Source organism: Corvus cornix, chromosome 1A (genome assembly GCF_000738735.6).
Source record: "Corvus cornix cornix isolate S_Up_H32 chromosome 1A, ASM73873v5, whole genome shotgun sequence".
Classification (NCBI taxonomy): Eukaryota; Metazoa; Chordata; class Aves; order Passeriformes; family Corvidae; genus Corvus; species Corvus cornix.
Window position 1 is genome coordinate 56,278,228 of NC_047057.1, and position 18,825 is coordinate 56,297,052.

The 18,825-nt window shown below is 41.4% G+C and overlaps 1 protein-coding gene across 4 annotated transcripts in view; it reads right to left on the reverse strand.

Annotated features, from left to right (window-relative positions):
• The window catches only part of DENND5B (DENN domain containing 5B), a 104,899-nt gene that overhangs the window by 50,319 nt on the left and 35,755 nt on the right, over positions 1–18,825 (reverse strand). For 2 of the 4 annotated variants that reach the window (XM_039570752.1, XM_039570750.1), the window contains exons 2-4: positions 11,013–11,078; positions 6,183–6,292; positions 366–1,032 (exon numbers count right to left, since the gene is read on the reverse strand). In XM_039570752.1, the coding sequence (XP_039426686.1) occupies positions 366–1,032; positions 6,183–6,292; positions 11,013–11,078 (843 nt within the window). The remainder of the gene's footprint in view (positions 1–365; positions 1,033–6,182; positions 6,293–11,012; positions 11,079–18,825) is intronic. The other 2 variants (XM_039570754.1, XM_039570751.1) reach the window with 1 other exon arrangement.

The following is an 18,825-nucleotide window of genomic DNA, read 5'->3' on the forward strand; positions in this document are numbered from 1 at the left end:
AGCAAGAGTGTCTTCTGCAAGATGTATTACTTTCTGCTGGTATTTTTGAAGAAGATAGGATTAATTTCATGCTGTCTTGCATGATCAAGGGCAGTGTGAGGATAATAATCAAATGTATTCTATTGCTAGCTGCCACAAGTGATAAATACAATGCATAATTAAACAAGCAGCACCTAGACTGCCTGGAGGAAACAATTATTTAGTGCTTTCATTAGGACACACTCATTTCTCTTGTTTTTTTAATCCATTCTCACATTTCAAAAATCAACCTTAGCTCCATATAACATTAAATTCGAAGAGCTCCTGTGGCTGCAGCTGCCCAGGAACTGCCTGCTGGAAACAGGCATTGCTGGGTGAGTGCCCACCTTGTGAGTACAGAAGGATCTGCATCTCCAGAAGAACACAGGTGAAAACCTGGACCAGGTTCTCCAGGCCCAGCAGCTCGAAGACCTCCCTCAGAGGGTAGTCAGAGAGCGGCAGCTCGTTGGGCCCAGGTCTCTGGCAAATGATGGGCTCGTAAACCCCATAAAACTTGAGCGACCTCCCTGGGGGCGGCAGGGGCACCTCATAGAGGATGTTGTGGATGTAACTCTCCAGGGGCAGAGGTGGTGGCTGCTGGGAGGTCACTGCTTTGTAGAGCTGGATCAGGAACTTCTTGCAGGCTTGCATGAAGGGCAGAGGGGTGATGAGGCATATGCACTTGGAGACGTAGAGCGTGTCCCTGCTGATGTCGTAGGAGTTGTAGCGCTGGAGCTTGGCGAGGGACGTGGCATCGCCCTCGTCAATGCTGCTGGCCAGGGAGTCCATGCTGCAGGAGGAGGAGGCGCAGACGCTGCTGTACTGCTCTGCGTTGTGCATCTGGTACAGTGTCTGCATGGCTGTGCAGATCTGCTTGCTCGTGACCTCCTCGTAGAACGTGAGCACAAAGCCGTACGTGCGGGAGCCATCCTCCCTGGTGATGATGAACGAGTGCAGCTGCGGGTCCCTGTTATCCGCCTGCGTCCTGAAAGACAGCCCCTTGGGCATGCACAGCTAAGAAAGGAGAAAAGAAAAGAGAGTTACTTAAGAGACAATTTTGGTTTTTATTTTTGCTGTACAGGCACATTCTTTTTATCTGCTGCATCACAACAAGCCATTTACCTTTAAACATAAAAATGATCCAAGAACAAACAGCCTAAAACTGATGCTACTTAAGAGGGAGACATGAGTGAAGAAAGGAAAGCACCCTCCAAAATAACCCATCTATTAAGTCATTACAACTCATTTTCATTACTTGCTGAAACTGTTTTCACTGCTGAATAGCCTTTGTGTTATTTACTTAAGCATCATATAAAAACATCCATTTTTGCTCTCATTTGCATATATCATGCCTACAGTACTCTAAAATCAGAGAGCCAAGGAAGCATCTTATACCACTGAATTTAAATTACATAGACTTCTTGGAATTCTTTGATCTTCCCTAATTTTCTGGGAAAAAAACCCAACAAACAAACCAAACCCCAACTGTCTGGCAGCTATTACATTTACTTTCTTCTCTAAGTGCTACCAAATAGCTTAGATTGGAAAAAAGGCGGGGCAGGGAGGGAAACACCCAAAATCTATGAAAGCCTTGTTTTTGATTTACTACTCAGCAAAATCCCTTGCAGTGATTCTACTACACTGGGTGTTTCTCTGAAGCATGGCCCTAGTGATAAATCAAGGCATTTTTCCAGACATTCTTTGGGAATGCTATCAGCCACCTAATACAAAATAAAAACCATCCAGCAAAACTTGTTTGAATGTGCATCAGCAGGAAACTCCTCATGTTCTAGCTAAATAGCTATGTTTATAAACCAAGAACTAAAGCTTTATTTGTACAATCTAAAGAAATAAAAGGATAGAAGAGAAGGAGAACCTTCAAAGTGTTCCTTTTCAAAAAAGGCAACAGTAGAAGCCAACTTCACCACAGGATGTGAACCTACTCATAGCTGAGTGCGTCCCCTAATGTATCACCTTGATCAGGAGTAAATTCTTCTGAGGCTGGAAGAGGTCAGGAGAAATAATTGTATATTTTCAGGCACATCCTACCCTGAACTTCAGCAGTGCACCTTGCAGAGACCACTCAACAGCCTGATAAAGCTGGGAATTAGGCAAGTGGTCCAGACTCACCTCACAACAGGCTATCAGGCCCCTAAATTATCCAGGACAGCTCTTATGTATTGCTCAAAAAGGTAATGTGTAGGGAAATAAGTAGCCTGGAGTTGGCAGAAGAATTTAATTCAATTGATGGGCTTTGCTGACACAAACCATGAAATTGCAGCTTGAACCAGTTCTGAAGAGCAGCCACTTTTTTATTCAAAAGCTTTATAGCTTTTATTGAGACATTAACAGCAGTGCCATGGTTAAGGCTTCTCCAGTAAAGAAGTAGTAAAAAATCCTTGTTTCACACTTTATTTAAATTTATTCTGCACAATAAAGATCTCTCTTAACCTCATTTTTTGGCAGGCTAGCTTAATAAAAATTTATTTCTAGAATGCGGGCTTTCAATGGTGGCTATAAGCCTTATCAAAGCCAGCCAGGCTGAAATCATAGGCTTAAATCTCAGTGCTATCAGAGATTATATTTTCTTCACTTTACAGAAAAATACCTGGACAAGCAAATTAGATACACTATTACAATCAGGCACAGATAGGCATTAGGGAAATTCAGATCAGCTGAGAGTTTCAGAAGGCTGTTTAAATAAATTTCCTCCAAGACTTAATTATTATTCCCTCGTCCTTTATATACTGAGTAAACATACACAAAGGGATGCCCATCTATTAAGTTTCAGCCACAACTTGACACATGCAGAATATTGACCTTTTAAGACCCTAGCTGCAAACCTTGGCCCAGAGACTCCTGCTGTTGTTAGACCTAGAAGAGGACATGGGAAAAAGCAGAGGGAAAAAAAAAAGAAGATGGGAAGAACTGAGCCAGGAGGAATGACCAGGAGTCGCTTAAGAAGCTAAGATCAAAAGGAAGAGCCTGTACTCATTTTCCAGCAGTACAGAAAGCTTTGAATTTGTGGTTAATGCATGAAAACTTTCATCTTAGGGCCTCGGACATCAATCACTTCCCATCTCATCTGTGTCACACATGCCACAGGAGAGTGTTGGAGAGTGGCTTGGGATGTGCTAAGGGGGGTGAAATCTTACCCGGCTGGTGTGAGTCTGGCTCACTATTGCTGAGAACACAGTCAGTCACTTGCATTGCATCTTTGTATAAACACTGAGAACTATCCAAGATTACTGATTTTGGTTTCCAGAGCACTTCACTATTTATATTTAAACACAACCATCAGCAGAAAACCATGGAATTACACCATATTTGCAACAAGGCTTATAACAAAGATGGTTTGTAAAAACAAAAGGAAGCTGCACAAGGATAGATAAAAAGGTATCAACTAATCCATAACCTGAGTATCCATAACATGAGTAGGAGGTACCCCTTCCCCAAGCACAGAGGCAGGACACACACACACACCCCCCCACCATAATCCCTCCCTCCTTCTTCTCCTTCATCATTTGCAGATATTTCTGAACCAAAGGTCCCCCCCTGGACCACTGCCCACTAGTATTGGTTCATCTCTTCTCCATTAGATCCTTCTTTTCACTTTTTAAGCATCTACATATTTTTCATGTTCACAACTTGCCATGGCAGCAAGCTCCATACCCAAATTGCACTGTGGGTGAGGGGGTGGAAAGATGTTTTTGTTTGTGTTAAAGCCTGCTCCTTCCAATTCCACCAGGGAACCTTTAATTCTTTTATTTCAGTACATGAGACGTTAAACAGATAATGCTTCCTTGAGCTTCAGAAACACAGGCAAAGATATATATATACCTTGATGAATCAGAGGGCTAAAATAGGAGGCTCATTTCCTAAAAATTTCTGTTTCTCTCTACTGAGAACTTTAGTTTGGTACAACACTTACTTGCATAATGGCCACAGAAGATAGTATGTGAGTTAGGCAAGGATAATCACAAAAAGCAGTGGGGGGGAAAGACACAATTCCCTATTAAAGAGAACTCTGTACTTTGACACACACTTTGAAACAGAGAGAAAACATGACTCTTTGGCAGCTTGATTGCTTGGGACTTCAGGGGGCTATTTTTAAAGCGACAGGATGGTTCCAGAAGGCAATTGAAATTCCTTAGGCATCCAGCAAAGCCAGAGTTCTCACAAGTTAACCTTCAAGGATTTATGCATTTTCTTCTCTGAGGAAAATTGCTTCTGGAAGCTCACATAAAGCAAACACATAGGCAGAACTAATGCAGCAAGGCAAGATCAGAAAGGCCAATAATTGCCTCAAGGGATTCTGTGGAGGTGGATATTACTTTAAATTATGTTTCAGATCAAAACAATAAAGAAGTTTTCCAAAAGATAATTTAAAAGATCATTAAATACTGCTGCTGTTAGTAAACGCTTTTTTTTTCTCCAAGACACATTGCAAATGAAAAATGTGTTCTTCAGATATTTGACTTTAGTTGAATGCAGCTCAGTTCAATTATTTTAATAGGTCTCCTGCTGGTTTTAGCATTCCATTTTTGTCTGATACTATGATCACACTTCATGAATATTAGACATTCTCAACTGTAACATGAGAGACAAATAACGCAGCAATTCCAGCTGCTTTATTCCTGCTGCACGCCCCTCACCACTTCGTCCTGGAACACCCCCAGTTCAAAGGCAGAACTAAAAGGCATAAACAGCTGTGGCAGTTGAGCTATTACCATCTTAAGTGCTGAGGAAGCATGGCTCCGAGTCCCTCGTGCCTTCTGTATAAGCAAAGTGATGTGGAGACCTGCCCAAATACCACCCCAGCTCCAGCAGTGCACGTTTGGAAGCAGAAGACAGAAATCCCCAGCTGTCAGCAGGCAGAGGGCGTGACCAGGCTCATCTCTGCCTTTCTATGCACGTGCAATGCCACACGATCAGCTCTCTGTGTCACTGCTACTTCCAGCTCCTGTACTTTCATGTTAAATATTTGGCAGGATGCTAAAAATGAAATTCAGTGGAAATTGAGATGAACTCCAGGTTTCTACACCTCCATGACTGCAGGAAAGTTCCAAATGCATTTTTGCATTTGCAAAAGCCAACTTAATGTGGGTTTTATGTATTCCCCACCTCTCTGTCTGCTGGGTGAGGGTCAGGAGATTCTCCTGACTTCACGCCTGCGCCATACAATGAGGTCAGTTCTGTTTTGAAGCAGGTAGTGTGCTATCCTACCTTCCTCAAATGCAAAGCACACCTAAACTAGACTGGGGGAAGGGGCCCCCTAATTTTCCAAAATTGAGTTAGACCCAATACACATTTTTGAAAACAGCTATGAGTAATATTGTTTAATGCTGTTGTTACAACAATTGGTTACTTTTAAATGAAGAAACAAATGGCATTTTCTGTACCGGGAAGCTCAAATACCAGTAATCTGTTGTCTTTGTCAGGTTATGTTCTTAACAAGTGCTTTGGTGATTTTAGAATCATCCTTTAACTACCAGTTCTTCAGAAAAATTCTCAGGGGACCATCAGTCTTTCAGTTGTCACTGTCCCCACTCCAGGAACTGTTTTCTCCTCCCTTCCCAGTCCATGGGACTCAGCCACACGGATGCTCACATCAAATATAACTGAGAGGAAAGAGATGTACAGGAGATGTATTGGTGCAGAGGTGCCATTAAAAGTGATGACCCAGCAAAAGCTGTGGTTTAGATAAGTTCCAGCTTCTGTGTAAAGATTCCTCTTCCCTTGCTGTCTGCAGAATCAAGGTGCTTTGTATTCAAAAACCTCACATGGATATCAGTATCTTAAAAATTAATTGGTTTGCCCCTCCTTCCTACCTGTGGATAGGTATCCCAGGTGACCACACGCCTTCTCACCCAGTCCCTGGGATGGTGGTTAGACTTGTTTCATCATGCAGCAGACTTAGAACCAACGAGGGAAACGCAGCACTTTACTTTTGTTGGGCCTGAAAGCATCATGAGTTTTCACAATACCTCTTCCTCTACAGCTTTTCATGCATCATGCCCAGTGAGTGCTCTTAATCCCAGCAGAAGCACCACAATCACAAGATCACAAGAGCATCACAAGGGCTGGCTGTAAACAACTCAGGAACCTCTCGAGAGCTGACACTGTCACGTAACAATTTGAGAAGAGAGTTTTTCTCTACCTACCATGTTGACAGCATCCTGGTCAAAGGGATTCCACTCAATGTTCTGAGGATAATGGGCCAAAACTTTGGACTTGAAGGTTCTTCTTAGGGGACTCTGGTCGAAGTTCTCTCCTGCAACAAATGAAGAAATAATGACTCAAAACAGCAGTGAGGCTTCAGAGAGAGCTGGCTTGGGTTTTCTTTTTTTTTCTTTTTTTTTTTTTTTTTTTGGTGAAATCTGATGGACATTTTAACTCTCAACAGAGGTACTACTCTTAAAAGAGAAACAGAAAAGATTCCCATTCAGTGTGACCTTACCCTCCTTTCCACAAAATCTTACTGCAGTTGCACAACAGCTTACTGGTAAGTATTTACAGAATAGAAATATATTGTCAAGAGAAAAATCACTGCTGAAATTTTATAGAAAAAGACCTTGCAATCAGCTGGATTCTTGACCTTCCCCTATAGCTTGAGTATTGAGAGATGGCTTTACTTAGTCACTGAAAGAGCACTTTCCGTCAAGTTTGTTAGAAGCTGTCTTTAAGGTCAATAAAAAATATGAGCACCTCTTGGCTATTATAAATTATTCAAGGATTCATTACAGATGATCTTTTTTATATTACAAGTCCTGTGTGAAAATTAAACATTTATTTTTTCTACATCAAATTTCAAGGACAGACTTCTGCCACACAAAGAATCCAGCAAGTGCAAAGAGGAAGACTGAAATTAGACATCAGGCAGAAATGCATCCAGTTATCAGCATACAAATTATTTCACAGTGATTCTGTTAATGGAGTTCCCCTCAGTAGACATATTGCAGCATCATGGTGGTGGAATTACCATCCTGGAAGTGTTCAAAAAACCTGTGGATGTGGCACTTGGGGATATGGTTTAGTAGTAAAAAGGCAGTGCCAGGTTAATGGTTGGATTTGACAATTCTAAAGGTCTTTTCCAACCTTAATGACTGCACAGTTATTTTTCTTTTAGCACTAAACGCTACAGCTGTGTTTCCTGGGGAAGGGAAAGATAGGATGAGACCTGGCTGAGGGGACTGGGGGAGAGACACTTTCTTGATGTCTCCAACTCCCTGAAAGGAGGTTGTAACAAGGTGGGGGTTGGTCTCTTCTCCCAGGCAACAAGTGACAGGACCAGAGGAAATGGCCCCACATTACACCAGTGAAGGTTTATACTGAATATTAGGAAAAATTTCTTCACAGAAAGGGTTATCAAGCATTGGACCAGGCTGCCCAGGGAAGTGGTTGAGTCACCATGGAAATACTTAAAAGACATGTAGATGTGGCACTTAGGACATGGTTCAGTGGTGGATTTGGAGTGCTGGGTAATGGTTGGACTCAGTGATCCTAAAGGTCTTTTCCAAAGTAATGATTCTACAATTCTACAAGAGGAGCTCTGGCAGGAGAAGCCAGCCTGCTTCTGGAATTGCTTAAGGCAAACCAGAAATCCAGCAAAAGTGTATGCATCATAGCAATAAAGAAAACTGAGGTTATCAGCTAAACTGGATCACATCAAAAGGTATGTCAGGGTTTAGTTGGTTAGTTCATCACTTCTGCCAAGTTGGACCTGACTTGCCATGAGCTGCTATGGCAGTCCAGAGCACAAGATCTATGAAGATCCTCCTCATGCTCAGTTACAAGTTCAGACAATTACACAAAACCAGAGACCACTTCTCTATTTCAGAACATGGCAGTAGAATAACCTCTTATTTTGGTCCAAAAGTTCCTTGTAAATCCATTAAAGATAGGAAGTCCACCAATTCCTAAAATTCTACAAAATAAAGATCCCAACAAGTAAAACCAGCAAAAATTCTGTCTCCAGGTTTGTACTTAGACATACTCAGCAACATTTTTAGCTCTTAGAATCAAACAGTAATTAACATGCTTGCATAATCAAACAAATCTGCATGAGGTTATTTCCTAATTAGATCTTCAATCATTCTCACATCTGACATAGGCTACCTTACCACCGTGACTTGGCAGAAAGACAGGTAGTTGATGCTAAATTTATTTGGTTGCTTCTATTAAAAGTTAGAAGAGAATATCTGGGTGACTTCATGAAGTTCTCCACCACTTACAGTAAGTGACTGCTGAAGTTTAAATTTCTTTAAAGGTTTCCTTTCTCATGACCAAAAAGAAAAAGTTTTGGTTATCAAGTATAAGCATTGCTTTAAGAAATCCAGCTGCCCAAAACCAGCAGTTACAATGTCCCCGTAGGCTGACAACATGGATTCATTTTAGCCAGAAAAGTAAATGGCACAAACAACTTACCTCTCCAGAGTCTCTGCAGTGTTTGCATTTTACTACTCCAGTGGTTTAAGAAAAAGATAAACTTAAGGTAAAACACACACACAGAAAATACAATTCTCTCAATCAGTGATCATGAGGGAAAAGAGAAGAGCCAAGACACCACACTGGAGTAAATCAATGTGTCGTTAGCTTGAAAGGACATGACATTGCACCCTCCATACAAAGCTGCCTCATGGAAAGACAAGCAGCGCAAGCTTTTAGAGGAGATACATAATTTAGGAAAGAAACAGTACAAGGCTATGACAGGAGCAGCCTGTGTATGAGGGTGAAATGTCATCATTTGCCCAAACTAGCAGGAAACACCCCAACTCTCACCAAAACCAGCTGAGAGGCATGGACCATGACAGCCAGCTCCACACTGACATGCAGCTGGAAGAGAACCACAGGGAGCAGAATCTTCTTGGCAAACATAAGGGAAGGGATCTGGACTGAAGGGTACCTGATGCTATCAGCTCTCAGCCTTGGTAGTTCTGACCTGCTGGGTCACACATGGCAGAGAGAATTTACTTAGCTGTTACTCTGGGCAAACAGTGAATTTTCATTAAATCTCCTACGTGCTTTTAAGTGCTTCTTTGCTAACTTTCCAAACAGGATTAGCAAGGCACATTAAAAGTGAACCAAGTATCAAATGCAAATTGAATCCATTTGCCAAAATACTAATGGCCAGATAACAGTACTATGAATATGGACAGGAGCATTGTATTTGATGAGTGCTGCCCATGCAAGCAGCACAACTTACAGAGACAGCTGCCTATCAGAGGCAAATTACAAAATTGGGTTTGAATTGAATCCTTTTGCTTTCAGGATATTAAAAAAAAAAAATTAAAGTACTTTTAAAAATTGTGTAAAACGTTTCAGATTCAACTTCTATTTCATTTGGATGCTACATCCTGTTAATGGCACTCTTAAACAACTTGTGCCTTCCTTTTAAGGAGCTGGCTTTTAAAGGGACATCTAGTTTCAAATTAAAAACAAATGGTGAAGCGATGGATGCTAGATCAAGAAAAAACTGTGCTAATTTCATTTCAAAACAAAAAGATTGCTCAAAATTAGAAAATAAGCCTGATCCATGTTTTGGATGAAGGATACAATTACTAGGGAAACTCAGCTACAGCAGTGAAGTTGTTAATCATGATGACTTTCCTAAGAGTGATCCTATGTAAAAATTTAGTGATCTTAAGTTTTAAGCAGATCTGCTTCAATTAATTATCACAGTGACAGAGGCATACAAAGCCATGTACCAAATAGGCAGAGGCATCCTCCACCCACACCCTCTGGACCAGGGAATGTGAGCTATCTGTCACTCCTTCCAAGCTCTGGAATGTGGACAGGAATGCTTGTGACTACAGAAACAAAAATATCTTTTATTCCTTTAGAGGAACATTCTGGGAGCACAACTATGCACAGTGCTCATGGTGACCACCTCTGTGATAGCTACCTCTAATTAAAAGCTCTCAGCACACGCAGCTATGTTCTCTCCCTGCAGATGGAATTTTGTTAAGCTTATTAAATAACAGGATGACCCTGCATGAGAAGCAAATAATACACAATGTGTGAGTGAGAAAACAATGCAGGCACAGGAATAACAGTGCTTGGCTGGGGAGCAAGCAAGCTGTTAATTGTCAGGCTCAGGAACTGGTTAGTTTAAGTAGTGCAGAAACTGTGCTCTGCTGCTTTTCTTCCATGCCTCCCCAGGATGCCAAGGTGGCAGTGGGAGGCTGATCAGAGTTCAAGGACATTAACTCAAAGGCCTTATTTCTGACCACATATTCTCATAATCTTACAGCAGAGGATGGAGATGATATGAAAAGAAGGACTGCGACAAGGCAGACTGAACAGTTCTCATTCCAAAGTTTTAAAATCTGCCTTGTCTATAAGACGGTAGTGGATTTGGGGGGGCTGAGGAGGAGGGCAGCGTCTAACCTGACTTTCTTATGTCGATATGTAAAGGAATTGATGGATCATATTTAAGCAGGAAGTCACAGGGGGATGTGTACCCTATCAATACATCTAAATTATCTGGAATTTTTTGGGGGGGTTATGTGTCTGTGTGAACCTCACTATTGCTATTTAAATCTAGAGTGCAAAATGTGCTTCCTTGAGGTGTCAGGAAGCTTTTGTGTCTCTGTAGCAGAAATTGGTGGAGCTGAACTTTCTGGGCCCCTTTGTTCACAAATCCACATAACTAAGCCTTGTTAGATTTCTGGGTTAGTATCCTCCAATATGGCCTCATGAAAGATAGTGTTCAGTCTGCCAAGCACAGAGATCTAGCACAGTCTCCTCTCCACCAGTATACTGACACCACTACTGGGATTTTGCTGGAGAACCACATCTGCCAAGAGAGTTTCAAGAAATAGAACAAAAATTACCAAATACTGATTTAAATTAGGTAAAAGAATGAAAGAGTCCAAGAGTTTTGGTTTTGATTTTGATCTGTGATCTTTAATTTGATTCAAAAGGAGTTAGAAGACTGAACACATAGAAACAGAGAGGTCCTGATCATTGTTTTATCCTTAACCCCTCTTTACCTGAGGTTTTGTCTGCAGTGTCTGAGCTCTTGCCATGGAGGTCTGCTTGTAGCCATTGGTACAAGACTACACAACATAACAAACAGAAATAAAAAAAGCAAGTATGAACAAAATGAAAAGATACACAATGTACTAGGGAAGGGGAAAAATATGAAGCAGACGTTAAATACTCCTCCTCGCAATCTCTCTTCCCCCTGCTACCAGCAAAGGGTAAATCCACACGATAAATAAAACCTTCCATGCCTGGATTACTATAGAGGTGTTGAATGCAATGACAGACAGGGTAGAAATACTTGTCAAAATTAGTAACAAGATTAAATTCTCAGTACTTCAAACAACACGCTGCTTTACAGCTTCCCTATTATGAAAGACATCTTTGTTCACATGTTGAGCCCTTCCAGAGCCTGAGAAACTCAGGGGAAAAAACACATCAGTCCTTCAGCTAGTGTTGAACTAAACCCAAGAAGTGTTATTTAATATAATAGTGTTAGCTATGCTGTTACACCTTCAATCCTGTACTGCATGCCATTTTCAGGACTTACTGAAGTTACCTAACACCTCTATTCATCATTTGTCTCGTAACTGGGTGTTTTTAGACTAAAATTTGAATAAATAAGCTATGTTTAGAACTTGGATGAACAATTTTAATGTCTTCCAGCAACAGCTACCACTTCTAAAGGAAGAGCTTCCTGCTAGCATGTCTAACTGAGGCTTCTTCCAACTGGTTTGCTCATCTCCTGCAGACAAACAAAAATGTTTCCACAGATGCCTTGGTATTTCTTCGTCAAAAAAAGTCACATTCACACACTACACAAAGGCATTACACAATCCTCTTCAAGTTAAATCTCTTTTTATAGAGCTGGCACCTATGTTAAAGCTGCAATACCAATGACCTCTCTGGTGATTCACTCTCTAGGTGTAAACTCAGAGTAGTTCTGCTACAACCTCCTACTTGAGCTGTTAATCCAGACATCAGTTTAGAGGACCCAGAGAGTTCTGCCAAGGCCAGATTTTTTGGGAAGGCAGCCCTCAGCAGAGGGCACAGGAGTTCTTTTAACAGAGGTGTTTAGATGTGAACTTGTATTTTAAAATCATTTTCTCTTTTCTTTAGGAGGCACCTGAAGATAGCCCACATTCAAATCTGCAGGATGATGTTTTTCCACCCCACGTCTTGTTTCATTCTAATTTTGAGCTGTTTGAACTAAAAACTTGCATAAGTATTAAACGAAAGGAAACAGAACAGTTGTCAGAACTAGAGATGCCTCCTGCTAATGGCCCATATCTACACTATCTTTACAAGTCTCTCTGCCAGGGTGTCCTTTCAGCTCTCCCCTAAAAATTTTAATTGAAAGGGAATTTGGCACTGAGCTTCCACAGAGGTAGCCACCACCTTTGCAGTAGGAAGAGCGAAACGGAGCAACTCATGAAGTAATGTATAACCAGATGCACTGGGACAGGTTCTGGTTTGCTGCCCATTTCAGTCCTTTGACCATTTACTATCATCAATCACAGGGCTAAACAGTCACAGAAGTTACGCAAAAACTCCTCCACAGGAAGTCAAATTGACAACAATGATAGAAATACAGAGCTATGGACACTCCCCTGGGTTGTACAGCCTAATTCTTTACACAAACACAATGTAATGAAACACTATTATTCCCAGAAATTAATTACACTTGGAAAAGGCGCAGTATTTTAAAAGTTCTATTAAAAAGGAGATCTGTTCACATAAAAGTCATTGCACGTCTAAATAAAGACGAAAAGGCTCTTAGCATGAGAAATTTAGTTTGCCATCATCTCTTCCTTCTGTCCTTGATTAAAATACTGAACTATCTGCCTACTAAGTAACATCATACAGCATCAACACTGTCAGTCTTAAAATAGCCCCAAGTCCCAGCTGCCAAGAGACCACAGACATGTCACTACACTAGCAAGTCAGTATGAATTATGCCATCCCTTTTACATAAAAATTGTATTATAATCTTGTCAATTCCAAAAAATTAAATTATGTCAGTTTGAGTGTTTTTTTGCAGTGGAGCAGGTGGAGTTTAATAAACAGGTACCCAGTGCACGGTGCTCCAATGCTTGGAGTCTGTCTCCAAAGGCTGAAGGCATTAGCAGGCAACAGAGGAGCAAGTATAAAACTGGACCTATACTTAAAAGTACAGGAAATTATTTAGGCTTCAGGACTTTACTTTTTCTACGAATCAAGGTGTGGAATTCACTCATACTCTTCATGCTGCCTTAACAAGTATGGGCTCCCAATCTAGGGAAAACACGCCCCAGAGATCCTTGGCCTATCCTGTTCACATACAAGTGGCATATTTTCATTTCTATTGCACGTTTATATTCAAATCTGCTGTATTTTTTGAACACTTGATATGGAATGAATGAGCATTTTTACTAATAGAGAAAACAATCTGAGCAACAATTAAAAGCTCATTTAAACTGAAGTTTCATACATCGTTATTCTTAAACTGCCTGCTAAGTTTTTGTTTGGTTACACAGGATATGAACAAGGTACATAAACACATGAAATTGAAGAGTTTGAAATGCAGCTCTCAGCTCCCAAAAGAACGTCAATGATGGCAGAGTGACAAATGTTCAAGCAGGAGTAAGACACCAGCTCAGGTCCTTAAACACAGTAGGATGCTAAAGCCTGTCCAGCGAGGGGATCCCTGGCTTTGGACCAACAGGCACCTGACTACTGCAGTTTTGGGCTGAACTGCAGAGAAAATGAAGGCATTTTAGATGCCATCACATCCCCTATGAAGTCTGAACAGCTTCCTACTCACTGCAATGCCAGTTTCCCACTCCTTGCTTCATGTGTTCACCTCCCTCCACAGACAGAACACAGGATGAGGTGCCCAGTCATGCCTTTTGCACAGCACATCTTCCATGCTTGTGCTTTCTACTTATTTTCAGGGACAGGATCAAGTTCAAGTGCATCTAATTTCTGTCTTAGAATATGATGTTGCATTCTCAGACTGGTTTTGGAAATAGTCTCACAAATACAATTTCTGATTCAAATGAATCTTAAAACAGGTTTTGTTCTCTACTCCATTGTGACAGAGGTAGCACAAGAGTCTTGTCCCAAGATCTGTTTTGTTACAGTTGGTATTTCTGGAAAAAAGGAAAGAACCCACCAAAACCCACAAACAAGTAGAACTTATCATCCTAAAAGTCCCTGTACTATTATAGTTTAGGTTTGTGTGCAAGAATGCAGGAAAGAAAGGGAAGTTTTTCAGTAAATTTTGCTTTGGGGCTTTTTAAAGACAGGAACAGCCAGCTTTATTTTAAAATTTCCAGTCCACTCAGTTATCTCTTAAACCACTCTGCAATGCACATTCTACCATGCAGCAGTATTAGTCTCCACTCATCAGGATGGCAAGTTTCAGGTGTTTTGTTACTTGAAGTCAGAAGCACTTGCACCAAAGCTGAGTTTATATAGTAGCAGAGCATTAATTAATTCACTGATACAACACCTCCTGCCAACCTAATTAAGCTCAGCTTGCAAATCAGTACAAAAAAAGAAAGTTTAACTTGGCCTGAACCATTTTCAGCCCTAGACAACTTTGACATCAACAGAGCATGAAGATGTCCACACTGCAGCTTGAATACTTGGCTAAACCCAGGGATTTAGTTTTCTTTTTACCCACGTCACACAAGCTTGAGGCCTCAGTTCCCTGGACTCAGCAATGTTACACCGGATTTCTCCAGTTTAAAAGAAGCCCTTCCTTGCTGATGTTGCCAAGAGCTATCCCTTGATGTGCTGAGCCACACATGGGATGCAAGGGACTCATGGTTGGGCTTTACTCAGCACTGTCCACATGCTGTTGGCACCAGAAGGAAGCTATCCCCAGTTTCTGAGGAAGATCCATCTTCTTCCAAGAGCACAGTCCATAACCCAAACACTGGCACTCAAGATGGATACTTAAAACACCCTGATCAGGGATAGCCTCTTTGCAGCCCTTTGAAGAGCTGGCCCACACCTGTAAGGTTTAGACAGCTGGTTTCGTTAGTGGGGCAAAAGAAGGATTAAGAAAGGGTGGACCCAGAAGTGGCTCCCCACTGAAGTGAGTTACTTCTTTTGCACACCCTTTACAAGCACAGGGTTACAGGAAGGTGACTGTCACCTGTCAAAGCTGCAGCTGCTAAGCTTTAGGAAAACTTAGTTAATATGTGGTCTTGATGGGAAAAGGGTCAGGCAAAGAAAGAATTTTGCTTCTTGCAGTCACCAAAGCTCCTTCATTGGCGTAAAGTAGAAGCACTCCCTTGTGTAGCACAAACTCTGCTTAGGGAGTTTTGAGAAACTGCTGTTTAAGTTGCTACCAATAAGGAATTGTCCTTATGACAGTTTCCAAGAGCCAGTCTTCCACTAGTTTTCAACAAATGAATCCTTTTAGAAGGAGAAAAGACAAAAAACCTTCTGCACGCTGAAAAGTCACAAGAACCCTCAGGCAAGGTTTGAAATTACCAGAGCTTCCGGACGGAGAAGGGTGGCAAGCAGGAATGGAGATGCAGAGAGACAAGGATCTGCTGCCCACACAGCCATATTCGTTCTTTAAAGCTGATACTTCCACTCAAGAGCTACCTGAAAACCATTTCAATTTGGAGACTGCTCTCAGCTGCTTCAACCCAGCTGTACCACAGTAACTGGAGATCAGCATAACACTGCAAATGCTTTGACGGTGGGCAAAGCTGTCACCAAAGGACTGAGGCATTTATACAACATGCTGGATGATGCAGTTATTATTAGCTCTGAAAAAAGGAACAATGGAGTTTTGTCAACTAGAAGCGTAAGAACATTGTTAAAAGGAAAAAATGCCACCATGAATAAAAGATCAGCTGTTGTAACTACTTCAGGAACATCTCTGCAAGAAAATACAGGTGTTAGACAACACCAGCTTCATTTACAATCTGAAGAATGACAGTGAGTTTACAGAAGGGATAATTAAGTGCATCAGTGCACAGTAATTGTGCATGTAAGCCACATGAAGAATATTCTTTATGCTTGTGTAAACCTTAAGTAAATCATTACTAGTTAGATTAGTTAGATACAGCCTTAGGTTTTATTCATTGCAGCAGACCTCTATTTCAGACAAAGCATAAACCCCCAGTTTTAAGCTTTATCACTCCTGCCTATTTTATGGCCAGTTTCCAAGTTTACTAAAAATACAGAAAGCTGACACCAGTACCCAATCACCAGGTCACTGTAAAGCTTCAGGACTCAAATCCAAAGGCATGGATAAACACTAATTTCTGGATCCAAACTAGATTCCAGGTGGAAAACCCAAAGCACAGCATCTTTTCTACCATGCCTCTAGATTTAGTTCAGATGCCTACAAAGGCTACCAGAAACTAAATCCTTTGGCATTCCTTAACACCTTGGGGAGTATTAGGTGCCAAAGCATCTGTGGAAAGAAGGATCTCACTTGAAAAGGCCAGAAAAGTAATTGTCTCTGGGTACAGCTCACAAATGCCCCTGTGCCTCAGAGGCTGTCCTGCCTTGTCCCACTCATCCCCACAGACATCTGGAAATAAAGGCAATTCTGCAAGTGCAGTCCTGACCCTTGTGCCTCAAAAACACTGCTTCAAGGCTTCTACCAGATTTCCTCTCAGGGGTATTTTGAGGTTGCTTGCTCTCCCAACAACCCAGCTTTAAACCCCAGGATACACCTTCCACTGCCATCAAGATCTCTTAAAGAACACAGAAAAGTGCAAAGGGCTCTGTATCTTACAAGTCTCCCCTTTGCCAAAGCTCAGCAATGAAAACCAGTCTCTCACCCCTTCTTCCCTCACATTTCCACTGCCATTCCAGCAAAAATCCCTCTATCAGAAGATATCCATTTAAGAATGGCATATGTTTCAAGAATGTTTTTAGACCCTAAAGGTAAAAAGACCCAGGAGAGCCACAAAAGGGAACAGGGAGCAATTCCTGGCCTGAAACCAGATTGAAGAGAGCCAGTGGGACTCTGAAAAGGGAGAGATGCACAGAAAGGAGAGTAAGAAACTGAGGTCCACTTTCAACCAAAGTGCATGTCTTACCTATTATTCAGTGCCCCGCTAGTAAGAGTTGAAAGCAAGAGAGAACAGAGATCTAAATACACCTAAAATTACTTGGCTTTTAAGCAAATGTTTGCTCTTTACCACTAATCCTCTCATCTTCTGGTGCCTGGATCCCAGGTTGATTGGCATACTAAAAATACAGAGGTAGAAGGCATGTAATTGCTGCTCTGATTTTTACATAAACATGACCTGCCACCAACTACAGATCTACTTGAAAACCAAGGCTTTTAGAGCCACCTCAAACAGACACCAGAGCCCTCCTGGCCGTTGCACACAACTCCTGTTATTTCTACATGACACATGTTGTAGTATTTTACACCTTCCTTGGGCATAAAGTGGAATTTCATGGAGTTAAATAAAATGCTTCACCTAATGAGGCAAACCATACCATGCTGCTTTGGAGCCTCGGCTGTTACATTATTACACATTAGAAACGGAGTGTTTCATACTGAGCAGAGCAAGGCTGCATTAGGCACGGACCACAGCTGAATACACTTTAGCAACTACAGTCTTTGTGAGTGTACAAAGGTCTGGAAGGTCTAATAAACACAAGGAGTACATGCAAAAGGAGAGAGAATTAACACAATGTACGAGTGTAACAACGTAACTCTGAAAAGTGTGCTGTCTTGGTGTGACAATGTGGGGCAGCTAAATCTGAACATCCTGTTGCGAAAAAACAAGAACATTGTAATTTTGCATTGAAAAAGTTGTTATTCCTTCAAATCAAGGCAGAAGAGAGTAATTTTGGGTGCTTAAGGATGGGTTTCAATAGTCCCCACACAACATTCCCTATAAAACATAAGCCCACTGACTCAATCATTTTTCTGTGTTAGAGAGAGCACACATGCTCTCACAACCTCACACTTGTGCATGCCTCCTCTCTCCCAAAGAGAGGGGCCTGGCAGGAACACTCTGCTCTGGGATAAAAGCTGCCCCCTGCACCTGCGGCTCTTCCACAAAATGGCCTGAGCAACAATAGAGACAGTCCTCAAACCTGGACACCAGCTGGCTCCTAATTCCACACAGCAATGCGGTAGCATCAGGAGTTCCTGCATTGCTCCTGTGGGATTAAAATTCCCATCTCAAATCAGGCAGGATACACACATGTCAGATTAAAGAGACGCAGGCATTTGCATACATCTTCAGGGTTTGACAGGTTTGTGGTGATTTATTCTGCAACCTGCAAACACACCAGGAGCATCCCTGATGGACGCCTCCTCAATGCAAAGGTTAACAGGTCTGTGTGCATTGTATTAAATATTTACATTAAAGAAGTAATTTCTTTTTTTTTTTTTTTAATATTTAAATGGGAAGCACACACAAGAGGAAAGACCCAAACTAAAAAATATTTGTGACAACAAACGATGCAGATCTCAGCAGTTACACAGCTGTTAGCAATAAGCTAAGCAGAGGATAGCTGAGCACAAGTATTACTGGATATTTGCTAAAATAAAGTCTGTAGTTTTACTATCAAGATGAAAAAATACTTTCTTGTTAAGGACTATAAGATGATTCACTAATATTAGATTACCACAGAATATAATGAATATTTCAAGGGCTTTACATGTATACAGGCAATCAGTCCAATAGGGCAGCTCTCCAAGTTGTCACAAGAACACGCGGTGCATGTGGGGAACAGAATTCCCCTTTGAAATCAAAAACACTATGTATGCATAAGATTAAAGGAATCTGAGCACTCACATACAGCTGCAAATTCAAGGGTCATAAAGGAATTCCAAAACAT